General features: G+C 47.3%; 2 protein-coding genes across 2 annotated transcripts in view; both read left to right on the forward strand.

Annotated features, from left to right (window-relative positions):
• The window catches only part of slc43a2 (solute carrier family 43 member 2), a 35,973-nt gene extending 35,259 nt beyond the window's left edge, over window positions 1-714 (forward strand). Inside the window, exon 15 of the mRNA XM_033046376.1 lies at window positions 648-714. Coding sequence (XP_032902267.1) covers window positions 648-714 — 67 coding nt within the window. The remainder of the gene's footprint in view (window positions 1-647) is intronic.
• Window positions 715-2,559: 1,845 nt separating this feature from the next.
• The window catches only part of pitpna (phosphatidylinositol transfer protein alpha), a 61,006-nt gene continuing 40,287 nt past the window's right edge, over window positions 2,560-23,278 (forward strand). Inside the window, exons 1-2 of the mRNA XM_033045862.1 lie at window positions 2,560-2,650; window positions 20,985-21,015. Of these exons, the coding sequence (XP_032901753.1) occupies window positions 2,631-2,650; window positions 20,985-21,015 (51 nt within the window). The 5' untranslated portion in view covers window positions 2,560-2,630. The remainder of the gene's footprint in view (window positions 2,651-20,984; window positions 21,016-23,278) is intronic.

Genomic DNA, 23,278 nt, shown 5'->3' on the forward strand with positions numbered 1-23,278 from the left:
CCGTCAAGGCGCTGGAGGCAGTTCCTCTCCCACTGCTCGCATCCGTCATCACCAGGGATTCCCCCCTCCTCGACTCTCCGACCTTCGGGGCCGAGATCAGCCACTTCCCCGAGCTTTCCCCTGCGGGTCCTCGTTGATGGTGGCGAGCCAGGCTGCCGCCGGACTTGGCCATGGGGCATCCTTTCTGAGGCAGCAATCCCATCGATGGCCAGTACTGGTGATGGGCTGTGCAGTGTCGCCCCACCACTCTCTGTTATCTCCTTCGTTCTGGTGCATTGGAGTTAACAAAACCAGGCTGATGTGCCACCAGTCAGTGCCCTCTCGACCCAACAGCTGTAGCAGTTTGGGATAGTATTTGTCGACGTGCCGAATGTCCTCAATCTTTAAGGCGTGGAGGAGGGAAAGGATGCGGAGGCTGCAGTTACACCGCACACCAGCAGTGGGCAGCACCTGGTAGTCTGGGCGGCTACACACCACCCCGGGCGGCTACACAGATGGATCTCCTCTCCTTTCCTCTCTCCACTACTCTCCTCCCCTCTCCTCTCCACTAGTCTCCTCTCCTCCCCTCCCAAGAGGAGATCCATTGCTGGGGTGGGATTAGGGTTGTGTAGGCAGTTTTTCCTTAACCTGTTGCTGTGGGACTTCAGGCTTCTGTACCTCCTGTCCGATGGTAGCTGTGAGAAGAGGGCACGGCCCGGATGGTGGATACCCTAGATGATAGATGGCACCTTCTTGAGGCAGTGCCTCATGTAGATGTTTTTGATGGAGGGGAGGACTGTGCCTGTGATGGACCGGCTGAGTCCACCATTCTCTGCAGCCTTTTGCGTTTTGGATGTTGAATTGCTGTACCAAGCCATGATGCAAGCAGTCAGGATTCTTTCTGTGGTGCATCTGCAGACGTTTGTGAGAGTGTTGGATGACATGCTGACTCTATTTAAAGATCTACCTGTCAACCTGTTTTGCCACTTTCTGGAATTGTGTACCCTGCACCCATCAGTCTCTCTGTTCCTCAACATTCCTCACTGCCCGATCATTTAGACAAGACAAGATAAGAGAATTTATTGTCATGTGTCCCAGATAGGACAATGAAATTCTTGCTTGCTGCAGCACAGAATATTGTACGCATAAATACAGATCAGATCAGTGTGTCCATATACTATAGAATCTATATATACACACACATAAATAAACAGATAAAGTGCAATAGGCTGTTATAGTTCAGTGTTTGTTTGAAGTTGTGTTTAATGGTCTGATGGCTGTGGGGAAGAAGCTGTTCCTGAACCTGGATGTTGCAGATTTCAGGCTCCTGTACCTTCTACCCGATGGCAACGGAGAGATGAGTGTGTGGCCAGGATGGTGTGGGTCCTTGATGATGTTGGCAGCCTTTTTGAGGCGGCGACTGCGATAGATCCCCTCAATGGTAGGGAGGTCAGAGCCGATGATGGACTGAGCAGTGTTTACGTTTTGCAGCCTTTTCCGCTCCTGGACGCTCAGGTTGCCGTACCAAGCCACGATGCAACCGGTCAGCATGCTCTCTACTGTGCACCTGTAGAAGTTCGAGAGAGTCCTCCTTTGCATACCAACTCTCTCCGTAATCTTCTCAGGAAGTAGAGGCGCTGATGTGCTTTCTTTATGATTGCATCAGTGTTCTGGGACCAGGAGAGATCTTCGGAAATATGCACACCCAGGAATTTGAAGTTCTTGACCCTTTCCACCATCGACCCGTTGATATGAACGGGACTGTGGGTCCCCATCCTACCCCTTCCGAAGTCCACAATCAGTTCCTTGGTTTTGCTGGTGTTGAGAGCCAGGTTATTGTGCTGGCACCATTTGGTCAATTGGTCAATCTCACTTCTATACTCTGACTCGTCCCCATCAGTGATACGTCCCACAATAGTGGTGTTGTCGGCGAACTTGATGATGGAGTTATTAAGGAAGTCCTGCTAGGAAGTTTGTCGTACTAACATGCAAACCTTGTGTTTACCCGAATTAAACTCCATCTGCCATTCCTGGGACTATTTGCCCAGTTGATCAAGATCCATAGTAATCTTCACTGTCTGCTATATCACGAAATGTAACATTATCTGCAAACTCATTAATCATGCCGTCGACATTATCACACACATTGTTAATGAAAACAACAGATAAGAGTGGACCCAGCACTGATCTTTGTGGCACATCACGTTATGGGTCATGGACACAAAAAGCTGGAGTAAACTCAGCGGGTCAGGCAGCATCTCCGGAGAGAAGGGATGGGTGACGTTCAGGGTCAATACAATACAATACAATAGTTTTATTCGTCACATTGCACAAAAAGTGCAAGTGAAACGAGACCCTTCTTCAGACTGTCTAATCTGCGATGTCCTCAGCTGCCCAGCCTTGCCCCCCAAACACGTTGCCACTGAAGGCTGGCGGCCCCCACCCACCCACCCACCCAGAGCGGAAGGTGCCGCTTTAAAGCCGCCTGATGGGGCAGTGTGACGTCAATGGGTCATGAATAATCAATGAGGCGCCGACGGCGCCGGCTGGCGCGGCGGTGACGTCAGGACGCAGGTTGGCCGGGTGATGACGTAGTGCCGCCCCTCCCCCTCAGTAGCGGCGGCGGCGCGAGGCGAGCGGGAGGAGGGAGCATGGTGTTGCTCAAGGAGTTGTGAGTGAGGGGTCCGGCCCGGGGCGGGGAGAGCGGTCCGGGGCGGGGGCCCAGGGGGAGAGCGGGCGGGCGGGGGCCCAGGGGGGGAGTGGGACCCAGGGGGAGGAAGGGAGGGAGCGGGCGGGTAGGTGGTGCTCCTGCTGCTCAAAGAGTTATGAGTACGGTGGACGGGGCCAGGTGAGGGGGACAGGACCAGCAACGGAGAGAGTGGGCCCTGGAAGGAGGGGCAGCGAGGTAGATGGGGGGCAGAGAGAGAGTGAAGAACCCGGGGGAGAGGAGGAGCGGGGTCCCCCCGGCTGAGAGAGGGAGTGGGGGCTTGGGTCGTGGAATTGGGGAGAGAGGGTGCGAGGGGGGAGGGGAGGCCTGGGGAGGGGATAAGAATGGGCCCAAGGACAGGGAGAAGGGCAGAGAGCCACCTGGACCCCACATCCTCGCTGCTCCTCTTGGTCCTTTCTCTTCTCCCCTTTTGCCCCATCTCCTGGACCTTTCCCTGCTCCCCCAGACCTTTCCCTGCTCCCCATCACACAGTCCACCCCCTCTCCCCCCCCTTCTCCTTCCCCCCCCTTCTCCTTCCCCCCCCTTCTCCTTCCCCCCCCTTCTCCTTTCCCCCCCCTTCTCCTTCCCCCCCCTTCTCCTCCCCCCCTTCTCCTCCCCCCCCCTTCTCCTCCCCCCCTTCTCCTCCCCCCCCCTTCTCCTCCCCCCCTTCTCCTCCCCCCCCTTCTCCTCCCCCCTTTTCTCCTTCCCTCCCCCCTTCTCCTTCCCCCCCCCTTCTCCTTCCCCCCCCTTCTCCTTCCCCCCCCCTTCTCCTTCCCCCCCTTCTCCTTCCCCCCCTTCTCCTTCCCCCCCCTTCTCCTTCCCCCCCTTCTCCTTCCCCCCCTTCTCCTTCCCCCCCTTCTCCTTCCCCCCCTTCTCCTCCCCCCCTTCTCCTCCCCCCCCTCTCCTCCCCCCCCTTCTCCTCCCCTCCCCTTCTCCTTCCCCCCCTTCTCCTTCCCCCCTTTTCCTTTCTCCCCCCTTCTCCTTTCTCCCCCCCTTCTCCTTTCTCCCCCTTCTCCTTCTCCCCCCCCTTCTCCCTTTCTCTCCCCCTTCTCCCTTTCTCTCCCCTTCTCCCCCCTCTCCCTTTCCCCATCACCCCGCAATGTCCCGATACCACCCCATCCCCATCTCCTGGATTGCCTCACCACCCCATAACATTCCCCCTCGTAACACTCCCCCCCCCCCCCCGGTTACATTGTGAACCTTGCCACTGGCAGGGGTGGAGTTTGAACTTACTGCACCTGACCTATCTCTTACTCACTTACATTCTTTCCCCCCCCCCCCCCCCCCCACCTCATGCTGACCCTAGCACACACCCCTGCCCCTTATACCATCCTATTTTCCTTTCCCTGCAATTTCCAGTTCCAATACCATGCCTGTCCCACGTTTCAGGAATTTGTTATGTTATGAAGTTATAGAAGTCTTGGTCTGACGTTCTCTGCAATCCTTGTCCCCTCCTCCCTGATTAGTCAATTTAGAATCAGTCAGGATTAATATTCCTTTCCATGTGCTGCCCTTAACCCACCCCCCCCCCCCCACCCCCGCGTTACACTGTGAACCTTGCAACTGGCAAGGGTGGGGTTTGAACGCTGCACCTGACCTATCTCTTACCCCTCCCTTTCAGTTCTTGCTTCAGTCTGCATTCACGTGCAGTTTCTCAGTCATGTGTCAACTTACGATGTTATTCAGGGGTGTTTTCTGGAAGAAGGGAATGTTGTTTGTGTGCAAGTGTGTACCCTCTCCCCCCCCGACCCTCGCTTATCCTCCCTCACAGGCTGACTTGCGGTCTTTGAGAATAATTTTCATTTCCCATCGCTAATGTGCCCTTTAATGAATGTTCAATAACTTTCAGAAGTGAATTGAATGAATAGAGAGAGAAAATTTTGTTGTTGGGTGATATGCTAAACGAACCATGCAGAAACAAGGAACTGCAGATGTCTGTTAATAGACAATAGGACACAAAGTACTGGAGTAACACAGCGGGTCAGGCAGCATCCCTCAAGAACGTGGATATTTGACGTTCTGCTTCGAGATCTTTCTTCGGACTGAAGAAGGGCCACAACACAAAGCGCCATCTATCCATGTTCTCCAGAGCTGCTGCCTGACCCACTGAAATATTCCAGCGCTTTGTGTCCTATCGTAAACAAACATATTGTGCAGTGAGGTAGCATTGGCATGGCAGGCTGAATGGTCGCATCTATTGCAATCACTGCTGCGGGGGGGATTATTAATTGTGGATCTGTTCTGATGTTTTATACCGAAATGGAGGTTGAATTGGTTTGAGTTTGGCCTCTGCATTAAACCCTGAGACTCCAGCATTTTGTGGCCTGTGTAAGAGCAGGCTGCACTGAAGATTTCCTCGTGAGTGGGCAGTTTTTTCTCAACCTCATGCCAGCATTTCAAACATTTCAGCAAGGAGAGTTAAAGACTCTGTGGAGTCTCGACTGAATCCTCTTGTCAAGTATTCGTGCTCAGATATTTCACCTGCACTGATAGAGGTCCTGTCAAGGTTGTGATTCATTGATGTGATGCTGTGGGCAGGGGAAGGTCAGAAAAGAAAATAGTTTGCCGGCATTCCTAGCATCTGAAGTTGCTTTAAAACATTTTTATTTAATCCTGTCTGTGGCAAGATGTTTGGTTCCTCTTGAAAGCTCTCCAAGGATTAATTCATTGCTTTGAGCCACATGGCTGCATTATTCTGCAGATATTGAGTCATACTTTGCAATATTCACACAAAGATTATTTCCAAGAAGTCTCCCTGTTGCACCAGATATTTAGGGCTCACGTTTGTGTATCTGTGATGCATGTTGTCTTGGTAACAGGAAGCAGGTCTTCGAACTGTAACATGGTGCATTGTTCTGTAGCGGCAATTATCCAACTTTGTCAAGGCTTTATTTTCTCCTGCCTCAACTGTGGTCTCACTTGCGCCGAGCAGTAATTGACGACCAATTGAACTAAATGTTAGGGGGCTCTGTGTTTGGATGTGGTCAGTGATTAAATCTGCAGATTTGTTGAAATCAGTTCCAACACTCCCTGGCCCACAATCCAGCCGTGTCCTTCACAGAACAACCACGGTGAGAGAAAAGGTGATACGATATCTTTGTTTGTGTAGCGCCAGTGTGGTGAGAGAGGGACAAGGCACAGAGGTCACAAGGTTTCCTGTTGGGGAGGGGGGGGGGAGAGAATTGACCGTGCATTGTACTTTGGGACCAGCTGGTTTCTGATCCCACACCACTGCAGGTTTAATACACACTGAGTTGCGTTCAACCATTAATCTGAAGAAGGGTCTCGACCCGAAATGTCATCCATTCCTTCTCTCCAGAGATCTGCCTGTCCCTCTGAGTTACTCCAGCATTTTGTGTCTACCTTACATTAAACCATTCATGTCTTTTCCCTTTCCTAACTGTGATCTTGTCAGATCTGTGCTCTCCAATGCACGCCCGATGTGCCTTCCTGCTATAATCACCATGTCATTAGCTGTCATGTCTTCAATTCTCTGCCCAAACCTCATTCAGCCAAATTGCTTTCTCTTTTCAAGCTGTAAACATTTTTGCTGCTGCTCTGTGGTGTCAGATTATCTCTGATTACATTCCTGTAGAAGAACATTGGGCTACTTTCCTCTAAGGATTTGTGCTCCTCCTTCAATCTTGCACTCCGTATTAGTTAAGGAATGTTGTTGATGGCAGGTTGGGGAAGTAGCCAAGGTTCTGAGTGAGGAGCTGGACTCTAGTTCTAGTCTTTGAATCTTCGTCTATTACTGAACTGCCCCTACTCTGTAGGCCCACAGTATTTCACTGTAGCCACCCGTGCTGTCCTCCAACAACCCGTGCCGTTATCCAGCAATTGACATGCTCCAGCAGTTCCACACCCTACTGAGTTCCACACCCTACTGAGATGCAACGTCAGATATGTTCCCTGCAAGTAGACTTCCCCGTGTTCCACGTGTACATGCAGTGTGTGACATTGCAGCCCCTGTTCCAATATCTAACGGGGCTGTTCCTTGCCTTCTGGCTCCACTTCACACCCACCATCCTCATCTTTGGACACCCTGTTCGTAGGGAAGAGGTTAAAGCCGAAGATGTCCAGGTTGGCTTGTTCCTAGGCCTTGCCATCTGCGAGTCAGCGCAGTAGGGGCAGTTCAATGAAGTACTGTGGGCCCACAGAGTACCTCCCCATCCAAGAGCCCCCCATCACAACACTCGGCATTACAAGTTGAGAGATGTGCTCAACTGGTACTGTTCCCAGTGTTAGTGACAACGTTCCTTTTCTTACAGTGTTGCAGTGCTCAATAGAGACAGGCATGCACCTGGCAGCTCTGTATCCCAGTGTTACCCAACAACAGATCTGTACCCACCCTCCTGTAACCCAGTGACAGACCTGACCCCACCAGTACTGTACTCCAACGTTATGCAGTGTCAGACCTGTCCCTGGTACTGTCTGTCTAATACAGTAACCAACCTTTTCCCACCAGATCTGTGCTCTGGCACTGTTTAGTTGGGGGTGTTCTCTCTGCACACATCCAGGAAGGTACAGGTAGACGTATAGAACCATATTGCTCGCTGAGTGAAGATTTTCACACCCTCGGTTTCAGTTTACTTATTTGCTAATGCCGGAACCGCAGGAGGCTGCAAATCCTTCCAGGTCTTTAAGGAGTCTCACCTCCCTGCTCAAGTTCTTGATTAACACGATGCTTCAGTTATGTTTTATGAACTGGGTTTGTAAACATCATATAATGTGGCAACTTTCTCTACAAATCTGTCTGCTGGGACCATTATGGCCAGAGTGGTTGGTGTAAGACCCTGGTAGTGGGAGGGAGTGGTTCTGAGGATGATTTTGTTAGTTCTACAGGATGGAAAAAGGCCATTCGGCCCGCTGAGTCCACGCTGACCATCAATCACCCGTTCACACCATTTATGTTATCCCACTTTCCTCATCCACAGCCTACACACGCAAGTCAATTATATAGGGGCCAATTAACCTACAAACCACCACCATTTGATGATGTGGGAGGATACTCATGCAATCACGCAGTTATATTGTGAGGGTTTGCGTGGACGAGGACAGTAATGTTTAACGTTCACCTCAACTTTCTAAAAGTGGATACTTAAAGGATGAAATGATTGAAAGATGCAGAGTGGAAGCAGGCCCTTTTGCCCATGCCAGCTATTGACCACCCGTTCACACTAGTTCTATGTTATCCCACTTTCGCATCCACTCCCTACACAATTGGGGCAATTTACAGAGATCAATTAATGTACAAACTTGCACGTCTTTGTGATGTGGGAGAAAACCGGTGCACCCAGCCGAAACCTATGTGCAAACTCCACACAGACAGCACCCGAGATCAGATTCGAACCCGGGCATCTGACGTTGTGATGCAACAGCTCTACCAGCTGTGCCACTGTGCCAGCACAAATCTGGAAATGAAATTGTCAGCATCAGTGAAAATGAGCATGAGCTTCCCATTTTACCCGCCTTCCATTAAACTGAAGTCCTCCTCTCTCAGTGAGATGTAAAAGATTTCATGACACTGGGTCAAAGGAAGCAGGTCAGGTGCCTGGCTAATATTCATCCCCCACCCAACACCACTAAAATGGAGAAACTTTGTTATCCTATTGCTGGGTGTGGCAACCTGAGGTGGTGAAAGGCATGATGGGAACGTCGTTCTCCAGTCATTCTATCTGGCTGCACCCTTTTATTTTTCTATAACTTGCCCAGCACTTTCATTCCTGCTGGTGACAGGCATGGTGCAAAGCTCTTGAGGAACTGACAGCTGTTTTTCGAAATAGATTGTCGCCACGTCACCTTCCTTTGTGAATGGCAGGGGTTTGATTTTTTTTTTTTCTCTTTTTGGTTTCTTGAAACCACCTATTTGAATCCTGCGTCACTTCTTCTGTTGCCAATAGACAGCACAGTGGTGCAGCACAGCTGACCCTAGTTTTGACAATGGCCTTGGGTTGTCTATGTGGGTTCCCTCTGGGTTTCTGATTTCATATGCTGGTGGGTTGATTAGCTAACGTAAAGTATATCCAGATTAGGTGGATGACAGGACAATAGGTTGAAGTTAATGGGCTAGTAAATGGGTGACTGGGACTATGGGTTTGCACTGAGAGCTGGCATAGATTCTTCAGCAAATGGCAGCTTCCTATGTCATGCGATACAAGCTGTTCCGTACACTAACGCTAAATTATTCTCTATCACTTTAAGAGGCTGTCTTTTGGAGAGGATTGCAGAGGAAACTGTGTTTCTGCCAAGGTTTACAGGTTGAGTCATACACAGAATCTATGGTGTGAAATTCTTGGCCTGCTGTTTTTTTTCCCCTTTTCCTGGGAGTTAAATTGTAAGACAACTTTGCAATGTGCCAGAAGAGGTCTGCTTCTGGCACCTGCTGCGGGCACTGATGGTAACAAGCCCCAGTCCGCAGCTTCAGATTGTCCTCTGGACATCTGCTCTAACCCAGCCCTTGGGCGGAGGTGCCGTTCCAAAGAGAGCTGCCTACCTGCAGACTCAATCCCTGCTTAAATCAAGGCCACAGAATCACCACTGCTTGCTGAGTATGCGCTACCGGTCTCTGATTCTCCCTCACTACTCTTCACCTTTCTCTGCCTGTGAGAAGAACAATTGCAGTGAGTGCAGAGATTGAGGCGAGCCATTACAATAGTCATAGAACACGGAAACAGGCCATTTGGCCCAACTCATCCATGCCAACTGTGAATCTAGTTCCATTTACCAGTATTTGGTCCTCTAAACCTTTCTTATCCATGTAACTGTCCAAACGTCTTTTAAATGTTGTCACAGTGTCTTCCATAATGTTTGGGACAAAGATCCATCATTTATTTATTTGCCTCTGTACTCCACAATTTGAGATTTGTAATAGAAAAAAATCACACGTGGTTAAAGTGCACATTGTGAGATTTGAATATAGGCCATTTTTATACGTTTTGGTTTCACTGTAGAAATTACAGCAGTGTTCATACATAGTCCCCCCCGTTTCAGAGCACCACAATGTTTGGGACACAGCAATGTCATGTAAATGAAAGTAGTCATGTTTAGTATTTTGTTGCATATCCTTTTCATGCAATGACTGCTTGAAGTCTGCGATTCATGGACATCACCAGTTGCTGGGTGTCTTGCTCTGCCAGGCCTGTATTGCATCCATCTTTCGCTTATGCTTGTTTTGGGAGCTATGTTCAATTAGGTTCAGATCGGGTGCTTGACTTGGCCACTCAAGAATTGACAATTTTTTAGCTTTGAAAAACACCTTTGTTGCTTTAGCAGTATGTTTGGGATCATTGTCTTGCTGTAGAATAAACCGCCAGCCAATGGGTTTTGAGGCATTTGTTTGAACTTGAGCAGATAGGATGTGTCTATACACTTCAGAATTCATTATGCTACAACCATCAGCAGTTGTATCATCAATGAAGATAAGTGAGCCAGTACCTTCAGCGGCCATACATGCCCAGGCCATAACACCCCCACCACTGTTTCACAGATGAGGTGGTATGCTTTGTATCTTGGGCAGTTCCTTCTCTCCTCCATACCTTGCTCTTGCCATCACTCTGATATATGTTAATCTTCGTCTCATCTGTCCACAAGACCTTTTTCCAGAACTGTGGTTGCTCTTTTAAGTACTTCTTGGCAAACTGTAACCCGGCCATCCTATTTTTGCAGCTAACCAGTGGTTTGCATCTTTGCAGTGCAGCCTCTGTATTTCTGTTCATGAAGTCTTCTGCGGACAGTGGTCATTGACAAATCCACACCTGACTCCTGAAGAGTGTTTCTGATCTGTCGGACAGGTGTTTGGGGTTTTTTCTTTATTCTAGAGAGAAACCTTCTGTCATCAGCTGTGGAGGTCTTCCTTGGCCTGCCTGTCCCTTTGCGATTAGTAAGCTCACCAATGCTCTCTTTCTTCTTAATGATGTTCCAAACAGTTGATTTTGGTAAGCAGAAGGTTTGGCTGATGCCTCTAACAGTTTTATTCTTGTTTTTCACTCTCATAATGGCTTATTTGACTTTCATTGGCACAACTTTGGTCCTCATGTTGATAAACAGCAATAAAAGTTTCCAAGGGTGGTAGAAAGACTGGAGGAAAGACTAGGTGCTGAGAGCTCTTATACCTGCATTAAAGAGGCAATTAAACACACCTGAGCAATTACAAATACCTGTGAAGCCATGTGTCCCAAACATTATGATGCCCTGAAATGGGGGAGACTATGCATAAACATAGCTGTAATTTCTACATGGTAAAACCAAAATGTATTAAAATAAAATCTGACGTGTGATTTAAAAAAAAAAAAAGTTTCTATTACAAATCTCAAATTGTGGAGTACAGGCAAATAAATAAATGATGGGTCTTTGTCCCAAACATTATGGAGGGCACTGTATTATGTCTGCCTCAACTATTTCATCTGGCAGCTCGTTCTATATACTCACCATTCCTCTTAATGTATTCCTCTCTCACTTTAAATCTATGTCCTGTAGTCTTTGATTCCCCTAATCTGGGGGAAAAAATTGTATTCACCTTATCTATGCCTCATGATTTTATACACGTTGTCAGATCATCGTACAATATAGATCAGTAGAGATGTGTAGGAAGGAACTGCAGATGCTGGTATAAACCAAAGATAGACACAAAAAGCTGGAGTAACTCAGCGGGACAGGCAGCATCTCTGGAGAGAAGGATGGGTGATGTTTCGGGTTGAGACCCTTCTTCAGACTAGTTAGGGGAAAGGGATAAGATCAGTAGAGCACAGGAACAGAGCCCTCGGCTCACAATGTCTGTGCCAAATATAATGCCATTAGACATTCCACCCCTGCCTGCACGTGATCCATATCCCTCCATTCCCTGCATATCCATGGGGGGGGGGGGGGGGGGGGGGGGGGCGTGGGTGGACAAGGACGTTCTGTCTCCTCTATCCATAATTTTATGAACTTCGGTCAGGTCTCTCAACTTGAAGCATTCCAGAGCACAATCCAAGTTTGTCCAACCTCTCTATGTAAGCAATGGCACCTAATCCAAGCTAATTGGGGGTGGCCAATGACTGAGCATGAGTGGAGCCAGCCAGCCCGTTTCTGTCTTTAAAGGTTTAATTATACCTCTGAAATCTTGTAAAGTTCTTGGATGTGATCAACAGTGACGTGATAGTTGCCAAAGTTCTCCCTCCACATACCATTAATGGTCATCGCTCTGAGACTGGCTCGCGCTTGTTTACTTTGACCCATTATTTATTCTTCATGTCTGCACAGTTCTCTCCAAAGAGGCTGCGAGACGGTCCACTTATCACTGGGCCCAGGATGCCAGAAACGAGAAAACAGCTGCGTCTCCTCTTTAAAAAGGAAAGGTTTACAGGAATTTGTGAGGACCTGGCAACAGTGTGTCTCAGTGGTCGCTTGACAAAATGTGTAGCAATGGTGTCTTGGGCTGAATGGTCACCTATGTGTGTAGCTCTAATAAACACTAAGGGCGGCACGGTGGTGCAGCAGTAGATTTGTTGCCTTACAGCGCCAGCGACCCAGGTTTGAACCTGACTATGGGTTCTGTCTGTACGGTGTTTGTACATTCGCCCCGTGACCTGCGTAGGTTTTCTCTGGGTGCTCCGGTTTCGTTTCACACTCCAAAGATGTGCAGGTTTGTAGGTTAATTGACGGTGAAATTCTAAATTGTCTCTGGTGTGTGTGTAGGATAGTGTTAGTGTGCGGGGATCGCTGGTTGACGCGGACTCGGTGGGCTGGAGTGGCCTGTTTCTGCTCTGTAGCTCTAAACTAAACTAAACTAAACAAAAGCAGAAAATATTGGAGAAACGTAACGCCGGAAAGGTGGCGACTCTTATGTACTACCTCAGTACATAAGAGTCTAGAAGATCTGCAGGAAAATCTTAACTCTAAAATAGATCTTAATCTCTAAACTAAAGTTGGAGAGTGTGCAGCAGGACGGTGGAAGGATCTGGAGACAAGGATGAGGATAGTCATTCTGTCGATGTGATGGTTGAATGGGACGGTGTGAATTAGGACGCGGGCGGCAGGGATTTGGATAGGCTCATGATTATAGATGGTGGGGCAAAGGTAATACCATGCGGCTCCTTGAATACGTCCAGTGTAGGTTTACTGTGCACGGGGGAAGGGTATCATTGCTGGGTTAGCTGAAGTGGGGTGACCTGGGCAGCATGGGAGGTGAAAATGGGTGGTTTGATTCTGCTGAAGAAAGAATACTAAAGGTCATTGCCAGTAACGGTTCCTGTTTCAGACATTTCTCAGGGTGGAAAAGTGAATTACTTGAAGCTGTAGCTAAATGGTAAGAGGGAGAAAGTTTAAAGATAATGTGTGGGACAAGTTTTATTTTTACAGAGAGATAAATGCCTGGAACGTACTTCTGAGCGTGGCCGTGCAGGCAGATATTAAAGAGGCTTTTGGGTAGATACACGGATATGGATTGCGTGCAGGCAGAGAAGATTAGTTTAACTTGGCAGCATGTTCGACACGGACATTGTGGGCTGAAGGGCCTGTTCCGTTGCTGGAGTTTCCTAGGTTTTATGTCCAAACTTTAGACAGTTGCTACAGAGAGAGGCTGAGCCCGTTGGCTGGGGGTCGACATGGTCGGGCCAGGCTTTAGCAGATTTTCTGATAATCAGATGGTTGAAATTTCAGATCATCTAATACCAGCTCTCAGACAAAAAGCTGACAATCTAGAGGCAGTGGAGGGAGGGTGCAGCAGGAAATGGTCTCATTTGTGAAGGAAGCTCTAACTTGAGTTGCCCAGACCCTGGAGCATTTGACAGGACAATCAAACACAGAAAAGCACAGTACAGGAATGTGCACTTCAGCCCACAATGTAGGTAACAATCATAAAGCCAAAATAGACACACATGCTGGAGTAACCGAGCGGGTCAGACAGCATCTCTGGAGAAAAGGAATAGGTGAAGTTTTGAGTCTAAACCCTTTTTCAGAAACCCTACTCCAGCATTTAGTGTCTATCTTCAGCGTAAACCAGCATATGCAGTTCCTTCCTACACGCATCCGCCTGGCCAGATGATTCATAACCCTTCATTCCCTGCATAACCATGAGTCTATCTAAAAGTCTCTTAAACACCGCTTTCATATCTGCCTCCACCACCATCCCAGGCAGCATGTTCCAGGCAGTCAACACCCTCTGTAAAAAAAAGTCACTTGTCGCTTTCTCCCTCTCATCTTAAAGCTATGCCCTCCAGTCTATGCCCTCCATTTTGACCCTGGGATAAAAGTTCTATCTGTCTATCCTATCTCTGCTTCTCTATGATTTTATGCACGTCAGGTTTGTAGGTTAATTAGCTTCTGTAAATTGTCCCTAGTGAGTGGGATGGGACTAGTGTACAGATGATTGCTGGTTGGTGTGGACTCGGTGGGCCAAAGGGCCTGTTCCCACACTGTATCTCTAACCTAAAACTAAACATGGCAAGACACCTGACTACGGGTGCTGTCAGTGTGGAGTCTGCACGTTCTCCCTGTGACTGCGTGGGTTTCCTCTGGGTGCTCCAGTTTTCCCTTACATACCAAAGATGTGCGCGTTTGTAGATTAATAGGGAGTTTGAAGGGATTTGTAGATTGATAGTTTGCAGGGAAAGTGGGGTAACATAGAACTAGTGTGAACGGGTGATTGATAGTCAGTGAGGACTCAGTGGGCCAAAGGCCCTGTTTCCAAGCTGTACCTCTAAACTAGATGTACTAAAGCAGAAATGTAACCCAGATTCATGAGGCTGCTTCCTGTGTTTGCAGATCTTTGAACTAAGGAGATATTGAGTAAGCCAGTCAATTATTCCTTGGAGAAATGAAAGACTCCCTACTTGAAATGTTGCCTATTTATTTTCTCTCCAGATGCCGCGTAACCCACTGAGTTCCTCCTGCACTTTGCTCAAATTCCAGCATGTGCAGTTCCTTGTGTCTCCATTTGTACTTTCAGTTTTGTGTAGTGTATTCAGTGTTCATTACACAACACTGTATAGGAACATGATTGCGGCCCTAGTCCAATGAAGGGTCTCGACCCGAAATGTTACCTAATCTTTTTCTCCAAAGATGCTGCCCGACCTGCTGAGTTACCCCAGCACTTTGTACCTCTGATTGGGAACATGGTTGGGTGAAGAGTTAGGAGTGGCCTGATTGAAACAAACAAAATTCTTGGAGACTAAAGAGGGAGTGAAAACTTGGACTTCCCTTGGGTGAGAAGGTCATAACCTAGTGATCACTCTCTCAGAATAAGGGGTAGACCATTAATTATTGAAATGGGAGTCTTTCAGAAGATGCGTGTTCAGAAGTCTCATCTCAAGAGGGCAGCTGAGCCTCGCTCATAGATATTTGAATGGTTCGTCGACTAAAAGGATATGGGAATAGGCCAGAAAATGGCATTAAATAGATCAGCCATGATCTTGATGACAGAGAAGGCTTTAGAAGACAGATTCCTGATCCTATTTCTTAAGTAACTGTTCCACAAATCCAGCTGAATACATCATCCCAATCCACTCAATAGACTTTATTTTCGCCAGGAACAAAGGGATATCAAAGCAATGTTGGTGAATGGAGACACAAGGAACTGCCGATGCTGGAATCTGTGCTCCCTCCTCCCCCCACCCTGGTGTGCATCTATTTCTCTCTCTGTCTCACCCCTTCTGCCCCCCCACTCCCTGTCCCCTTCCACCTATATCCCACCCTCTGCCTTTTAATTTCACTCTTCTCTCCTTATCTGAGACCTTTTTGTCTCCTTTTCATCTCTAGGCTTTGTCCACTCATCTGCTAATCAAACCACCTCAGCTGTATCCACCTATCAATTGCTAGGGTTTGCCCCACCCCTACATCTCTTCCAGCTTTCTCCCCCCCTGACTAAAGTCATGGTCAACTCAAAATGTCACCTATCCATGTCCTCCACAGATGCTCCCTGACCCACCGAGTTACTCAATCACTTTGGATGGAATCAGCAGACAGATCTCATTGTCGACCATTCCAGCTTCTCCCCACAACAGAATCCCCACTGTTAGCAGTGTAATCAACCAACATGTGATGCATAGGCTTCTTATGGCACAGGAGGCGACCATTCAGATCTTTATGTCCTAGTTATAGCAATCTCACCGTTCCCATTCTCACACCCTTTCTCTGTAGCCCTGATGATTATTTTTTAGATGCTTGTCCACGTCTCCAAAAGGTCTCCCTGACCAGTTCCTCTATCCCTGCAGACAGTGCGGTCATACACACTCCTTGTGCACGAGAGGTTTTGTTCACATCCCCTTTTTGACCTGATCTTTGTGGCTCTGATCCTGGACCCATCCGCCAGTGGGGAGCAGCTTCACTGTCTCCTCTGAAAACCAGGGTTAACCTTGCACCCATCGCCCATCATCATCCTCTGCTGCCGATCAAGCCACCAGTGTCTCCATTTTAATATTATTTCTAAGCTCGCACTTCTCTGGAGCTCTGAGTCGATCTGTTCTACCACCGACGAGGGATCTTGGCAACTTTCCGAAGGCGTGATCGGTGGTGGGCCCAGTGATGTCACAGCCTGACTGGAAGGCTGTGTCGGTGACTGTGCTTCCATTTTCCTCCTCCTCCCACCAACACTGAGCAGGTTCAGATCAGTTTATTGGCATGTACACCAGGGTGCAATGACATTCCTTTTTCACATGAGGAAATGATAGATACAGCAATAAATACACCAATGAAAAATACAACAGCGATCCTCGTTCGGCTCTGTCTCTGGTGTATAAACACTGGTGCTCTTCTTGGTATCAGTTGATATTGCTGTTGGTTTATTAATGTTATGTGCACCATGGTAAAAAGAAAATCATTTATTAGCTTGCTATCCAATTAAATCATACTATGATCATACTAAACATGAGAAGAATCAAGCCATACAGGAGTGCAACAGGCAGTGTAAAAATAAAAATACCAGACTGCAGAATATAATTTCCTGTTATAGCATTACAGTTCCAGAGAAAATGTCTCTTGTCCACAATGAGATAGGTTGGAAGATCAGGGCAAACTGTCCACTAGTCATAACAGAGGAAGAAGCTGTTCCTAAGTCTGGTGGTTGGTGCTTTCAAGCTTTGCATTTCAATTATATTGGTGTCTCTCAGTGTGATTGTGTGTGTCTGTGTCTGTCTGTGTCTGTGTCTGTCTCGGTCGTCTCTTGTGTGGTTTCCTACTGATGTCCAAGTCCCTGAGATTTTATGTTTCCATGGAGGTGCAATGTTTTAAAAACTGAGATTTTATCTTTTTAAGTTTTGCTGATATCGGGCTCTTTTTCCTTATATAATGTGCAACCTCTCAGTAGTACACTTGATCTTCCTCCTGCTTGCATTTTAGTTCCGCTGGCTGCTGGCCAAGCGTAAACCGCCTAAACTTGCTGAAATCAGCAGCAATATCCTGTTTTTTCTCGGCAGCCGAGGAGCATTGGCGTGAATCAGGGCGAGCTGCTGCTCCTCCCAAATGTTTCACTGAGGGAGAGGTGCCTCTGTGCCTGAACCAATGCAGCTAAGGATGTTGTGCGTTCTTCCCAGATCTGCAATAGGCAGTGGCTGGGGCAGGAAGCAGGTCTGTGGCTATCAGCTGTGAGTAATGAGTAGTGGGAGCTTTAGAGATACAGCATGGAAACAGGCGCTTCAACCCACTGAGCCCATGCTGATCATGTTTTATGTTACCCAAATTTTATATCCACTCCCTGCGTACTAGGAACCAGTTAACATATAAACCTGCTTGTCTTTAGGATGTGGGAACAAGTCTGAACACGGTTACAGGGAGAACGTGCAAACTCTCACAGGCAGCACCTGAGGTCAGAATCGAACCTGGGTCTCTGCCGCTGTGGGGAAGCATCTCTACTAGCCACTGTTTTTTTAGAATGCAGCATCTCCTTCAGCACAAATGAAATGCCGCAAATGCTGAAACTGAAATGAAAGCAGATGTTGAAGTTGGCAGGTCAGGCAGCACCTGACTTGCCAACCTGCCAAAGCCATGAATAGTGAAAGGCTTGGATAGAGTGGATGTGGAGAGGCTGTTTCCACTAATGGGAGAGCCTAGGACTAGATGTCATAGCCTCAGAATTAAAGGACGTTCCTTTGGGGAAAAAGATGAGAAGGAATTTATTTAGCCAGAGGGTGGTGAATTTGTGGAATTCTTTGCCACAGAAGCCTGTGGATATTTGGATATTCAATGGATAGTTTTAAACTAGAGATAGGCAGATTCTTGATTAGTACGGGTGTCGGGGGTTATGGGGAGAAGGCAGGAGAATGGGGTTAGGAGGGAGAGATTGATCAGCCATGGCGGAGCAAACGATGGGCCGAATGGCCTAATTCTGCTCCTATCACTTATGACCTGTTGTGAGAGGAACAGAGCATTTCAGATATGTGACCTTGAATCAGAACTGTCTTGAAAGGCAATTAACCTGAAACAAACAGTGTGCTTCTCATTGCCAAAGCAGGGGGAAAGGCATAGTGGGGGAGGGAACGCATTGGCTGGGTTGGTGGTGGAGGCAGATACAAAAGAGGCATTGTAAGAGGCTCAGATACGCACCTGGAAGTGCAGGGAATAGAGGGTTATGGCTCATATACAGGCAGATGACATCGGTTTAACTTGACGTCATTGATAGACATAAAGTGCTAGAGTAACTCAGTGGGTCTGACAGCATCTCTGGAGATAAAGGTTGGGTGATTTGTGTTGGGGGCCCTTCTGACCCACTGCGTTACTCCAGCACTTTGGGTCTACCTTTGGTATAAACCAGCATCTGCAGTTCCTTGTTTCTATAACTTGGCATTGTGTTGGGCACAAACATTGTGGGCCAATGGGGCCGTTCCTGTGCTGTACTGTTCTATATTTAGTCTGTAATGTTCAGGCTCTATAAGGATCTGGTAAGGATGTATTTGGAATATTTTGGGCACCATTTCTGAGGAAGGCTGTGCTGGCTCTGTAGAGGGTCCAGAGAAGGTTCACAAGAATGATCCCAGGAATGTGTAGGTTAGCCTAGGATGTGTGTTTGTCGGAACTGGGCCTTTACTGGCTGGAGTTTAGAAGAATGGGGGGGGGGGAACTCATTGAAACATACAGAATTGTGAAAGGCTTGGATAGAGTGGATATGGGGAGGATCCCATATAGTCTCAAAATTAAAGGACGTTCTTTTAGGAAGGAGATGAGGAAAATATTATTTAGTCAGAGGTTGATGAATCTGGAATTCTTCACCACAGAAGGCTGCAGAGGCCAAGTCAGTGTATATTTTTAAGGCAGAGATAGATAGATTCTTGATCAGTAAGGTGTCAGAGGTTATGAGGAGAATGGGATTTGGAGGGAGAGAGAGATCAGCCATAATGAATTGCGGATTTGATTCGGACTTGATGGGCCGAATGACCTAATTCTATTCCTTATGACATGACCTAATTCTATGCTCCTTAAACTTTTCATTCAAACTCAATACAAATCTCAGAGCCTGTCCCACTAGGCAAATTTTTTTTTTAGGTGACTACCGGCACCTGTCATAGTCATAGCACGTCGCCGAAAAACCGGCGACTGGACTAATCGGCTGTCCCACTTAGGCGACTGCGACAATGGAATTCACCAAAGTCAGCACTGGCGACAACCTACGCCATCCTGGAGACAATCTACGGCAGCACCTACGTCAGGAGAAGACAAGCCCACGGTCGCCGACTATCACCGAAATCCAGTGGTGACCAGAAAAACGCTACGACTCTTTGGGCCACTTGGGAGACTACTCACGACCATACAAGCGACACCCCAGCGAACCTGTGGCGACAGCCTAGTCGCCGGCAGTCGGCTAAAAAATTGCATAAGTGGGACAGGCCCGTTACAATTTTTCCATGCATCAGCAATTATAGGACTCTTGTTTTGAATGTAACTGCGCTCTTTCATCTCCTTTCTTGTTGTCAAAGTTGCGCTCTTCTGCGTTGAGGGAATTGATATGTTGTCCACGGAGCTTTGCCTCAGCAGGGGAAGGTGACATTTCCTCGCGAGCTGCAGAGGTGTTGAATGTCGGGCCGGAGAGTTCTCCAGTAGTTGATTAGTCTTTGGCCACACTTTACTGAGTGTCACCTGACCCACTCGAAGCAGAGGTTAAATGTACTCCATATATTTATTGAAACCTCAGTTAGTAACCAAGGAAGTAAAACATGCAATAAAGCAAAAAACTCAAATGTTTAATTGTCATATGTGCTGACAATGGAACAATGAAATTTTTACTTGCATCAGCCTAACGGATCTGTAAATGTGATACACCCAAATAATATATAATAAACAAATTCAGTAAATTAATAACTCCAATACCAGTGCAAAAAATCTGAAGTCCTTGGTGCAACCACAGACAGTTGATAGCTCATAGCACATACTTCACAATGAGGTTATTGTTGTGTAGTGTTCAAGAGCCTAATGGTTTTTGGGGAGAAGCTGTTCTTGATCCTGGTGATAGTGGTTTTCAGGTTTCTGAGCTGCCTTCCCAGAAGGTGGTAGCAAAATGAGAGGGAGGCCAGGGTAATGTGGGTCTGTGGTACCGTCTGCCTTTTGGAGCCCTATAGATCCCTTCAATTTTGGGGAGGTTAGTGCCGTATACCATTCTAATTTTCTTCATTCCTGGGCGTTCAAGTTACCAAACAAGGCCATGATGCAACCAGTCACTATCCTCTTTACCGTACACCTGTCTAAGTTCAGCAGAGTATTTGTCAGTGTACTCAATCTGGCAGCTCTGAAAGCTGTAATTCTTTACTGAAGGAACTAAAACACATGGGGTGACCGCTTTCCACTGCAGCCCAACATAAGCAATGCAACAGCATGTCACCCTTCATTTAGTCAAACTCCAGAGTCTGAGATGTTAAATTCAGCAGTTTGAGACAATGGCCTTTCTAATTTTGTTTTAAAGCCGTCAGCCTATTACAGTGTTTTGCTGGCTCTGCCTAAACTGTTGGATTTTCTTTCTTTTGGATTTCTACCAACTGCTGTTTTGTATCTTTCAGTTTGAGCACTTTTTTTCTCTTTTCCACCTCTGCCCTCATTCTACTCCTGTGTACACCGTCTCCAGACACTTTTGCTGCTGGTATCAACACCTCCATTGGCGGCAGCCATTTTCTCTGGGACTCCATCCTGGGACATTCCTTCTGCCCCATCCTCTCTCCGAAACCTGAATGTCTGCTTCCTCACTTCACCCCTTCTAACAAAAGGTCATCACCTTGAGGTGTTAACCTCTGTCTTTAAATAGAATTGGATTTAATGAACTTTTCCAACATTTTTACAAAGATTTGTGACTAATGATTGAACTCCGGATATTTATTTACTTTTCCTTTTTTTTTTACAGTCGGGTAGTCCTTCCAATCTCGGTGGATGAGGTGAGTGATCTGTTGCTGTCCAGGTTTGTTTCTCAGCAGAATTTATTTCCATAAAACGGTATTTATGCTAAATACTGTCAGAGAGTGTCTTTCTTTACACCCGGTCCCCCACTGACCCTCCACTCACCTGACTCAGTGGCCCCCAGTCTGGCAAAAATGTTTGTCCTCATTCAGAACTCTCCATTGCCTGGCCCTTCTCAGTCCCACTTTCACTGTCCTGCTTCCTGTCAAGGCTTAATGCTCCCTCTACATCTATCTGCCTCTCCCTTAAAAAAAAAAGATGCTTTGAGAGCTACATCTTTGAAACTTAAACCATCAAGTGTCAAATGCTGTGATCCACCCCACCTTGTGCTGGCATTTTGCCAGAGCATTACAGCCAGTCCAACAAGCCCAGAACTTCTGTGAATGTTGATCCAATTTCCTTCTGAAAGATCCAGGCGACCCTGTCAAGTAGTACGTTCTTGAAGCTAACCACTTACTTGAACACCCAGCTTCATTTGCCGTCCACCTTAAATGTGGTTCTTAACCACTCTCCCGATATCTACCTACAGGCTGATACTTGTTCTTTTTTAATGATGTTTGAAATGTATGTGGCAATGGTTAATCAATTTCCTTCACAGTCGTACAAGGTACCTTAAGATGTTTTACAGTGTGTCAGTGCTCTGGAGGGTGTGTAATGATCCAGGAATGTAATTGCCCTGGGAGGCTTCCCTGTGTTACTGATCCTCAGAATGTAACTTCCCCACAATATTTGACAACACGAAGCTTGGTGATGCCCTGCATTGGTAGGGTTCCTGTCAACAGCAGCTATGATATGCAGAGGCACCTTAACTTCATCCTAAAAGAAGATTAGTTTAAATGTGCATGGTGTTTGGCACAGACATTGTGGGCTGAAAGGCCTGTTCCTGTGCTCTACTGTACTATGTTCGGTCCACTATTTTTAGTCAGCTCTGCGATAAAAAGTTCTCGGGTTTATCACGCCCGACCTCCACATACCCGCTCTGACCTGAACAACTGAGAAAAGATTCTTCAGTTGCAGCACCTTTAATTATAGACTAGGGATTTCCCAAGAAGTGATGATGGATTAATTGGCCTATAATTAATTACTTCTCACTTTAGAACATAGAACAGTACAGCACTGGAACAGGCCCACGGCCCACAATGCCCGTGCCAAACATCATGCCGTTCAACCAATCTCCTTTGCCTGTACATGATCCACATCCCTCCGTTCCCTGCATATCCATGTGCCTATCTAAACTCCTCTTAAATGCCATTGTCATAGCTGCCTAGAGAGCGGTCCTGAACTAATATATACCTCATTGGCGACCCACAGACTATCTTTGATCGGACTTTACTGGCTTTATCGTTAATCCCTTATCATGCATCTGTACAGTGTGAATGGCTCGATTGTAATCATGTATTGCCTTTCCGTTGACTGGTTCGCACGCAACGAAAGCTTTTCACTGTACCTCGATACACGTGACAATAAACTGAACTGCCTCCACCACCCCTGGCAACACATTCCAGGCACAGTTCTTTCTGTGTAAAAAAGAACTTGCCAAAACACAGGTTTTTGGTGATGTTTGCACCTGAGACTGTCTGCAATGGTGGTTGTGGGTACATGTGCAGCCAAGGCTGTCGTAGCGGGTGACATTAACCTTCATGACATTAACCTTCTGTTCAAAATGAGAAGAGAATGCATTGAGCTCGTCGGTGAGGGATGCATTGTTGCCAGCGACTCTGCCTGTTATAGCATGCAAGCCCAGCCACAATCAGCTGGCTGTGTGGTTAGTGTGGGACTCTAGCTTGGTCTGAAATTGCCTCTTGAGTGTTCTTGTGGGCAGTCACTGTTACCAAATATACAGGATCAGTAAACCGTTAAGGAGGCAAATGGTTTCATGGAGCCACAAGTGACTGCAGATGCTGGAGTCTTGAGTGAAACAAAGTGCTGGAGGAACTCTGGGTCAGGCAGCATCTGTAGAGGAAATGCAAAAACAACGTTTCAAGTCGGGACCGTTCTGACGGAATTGGGCTGAAAAAGGTTCACCACTCAACTTCATCTGTCCTTTCCCTCCATAGTTTGACTCTGCCTGTATTCATGAGACTTCAGAGGATTAGGTGAAATGTACAAAATTCTAATGGGGCTCCATCGAGGAGGTGCAGGAGGAGGTTTCTTCTGGCTCTTGGGTTCTGGGCTGCTTTCACAGTTGGTACCTACAGAATTTGATGCTGCAGAAAGTCCTGTCACAGAGTAAGGTGGGCT

Source organism: Amblyraja radiata, chromosome 28 (genome assembly GCF_010909765.2).
Source record: "Amblyraja radiata isolate CabotCenter1 chromosome 28, sAmbRad1.1.pri, whole genome shotgun sequence".
Taxonomy (NCBI): Eukaryota; Metazoa; Chordata; class Chondrichthyes; order Rajiformes; family Rajidae; genus Amblyraja; species Amblyraja radiata.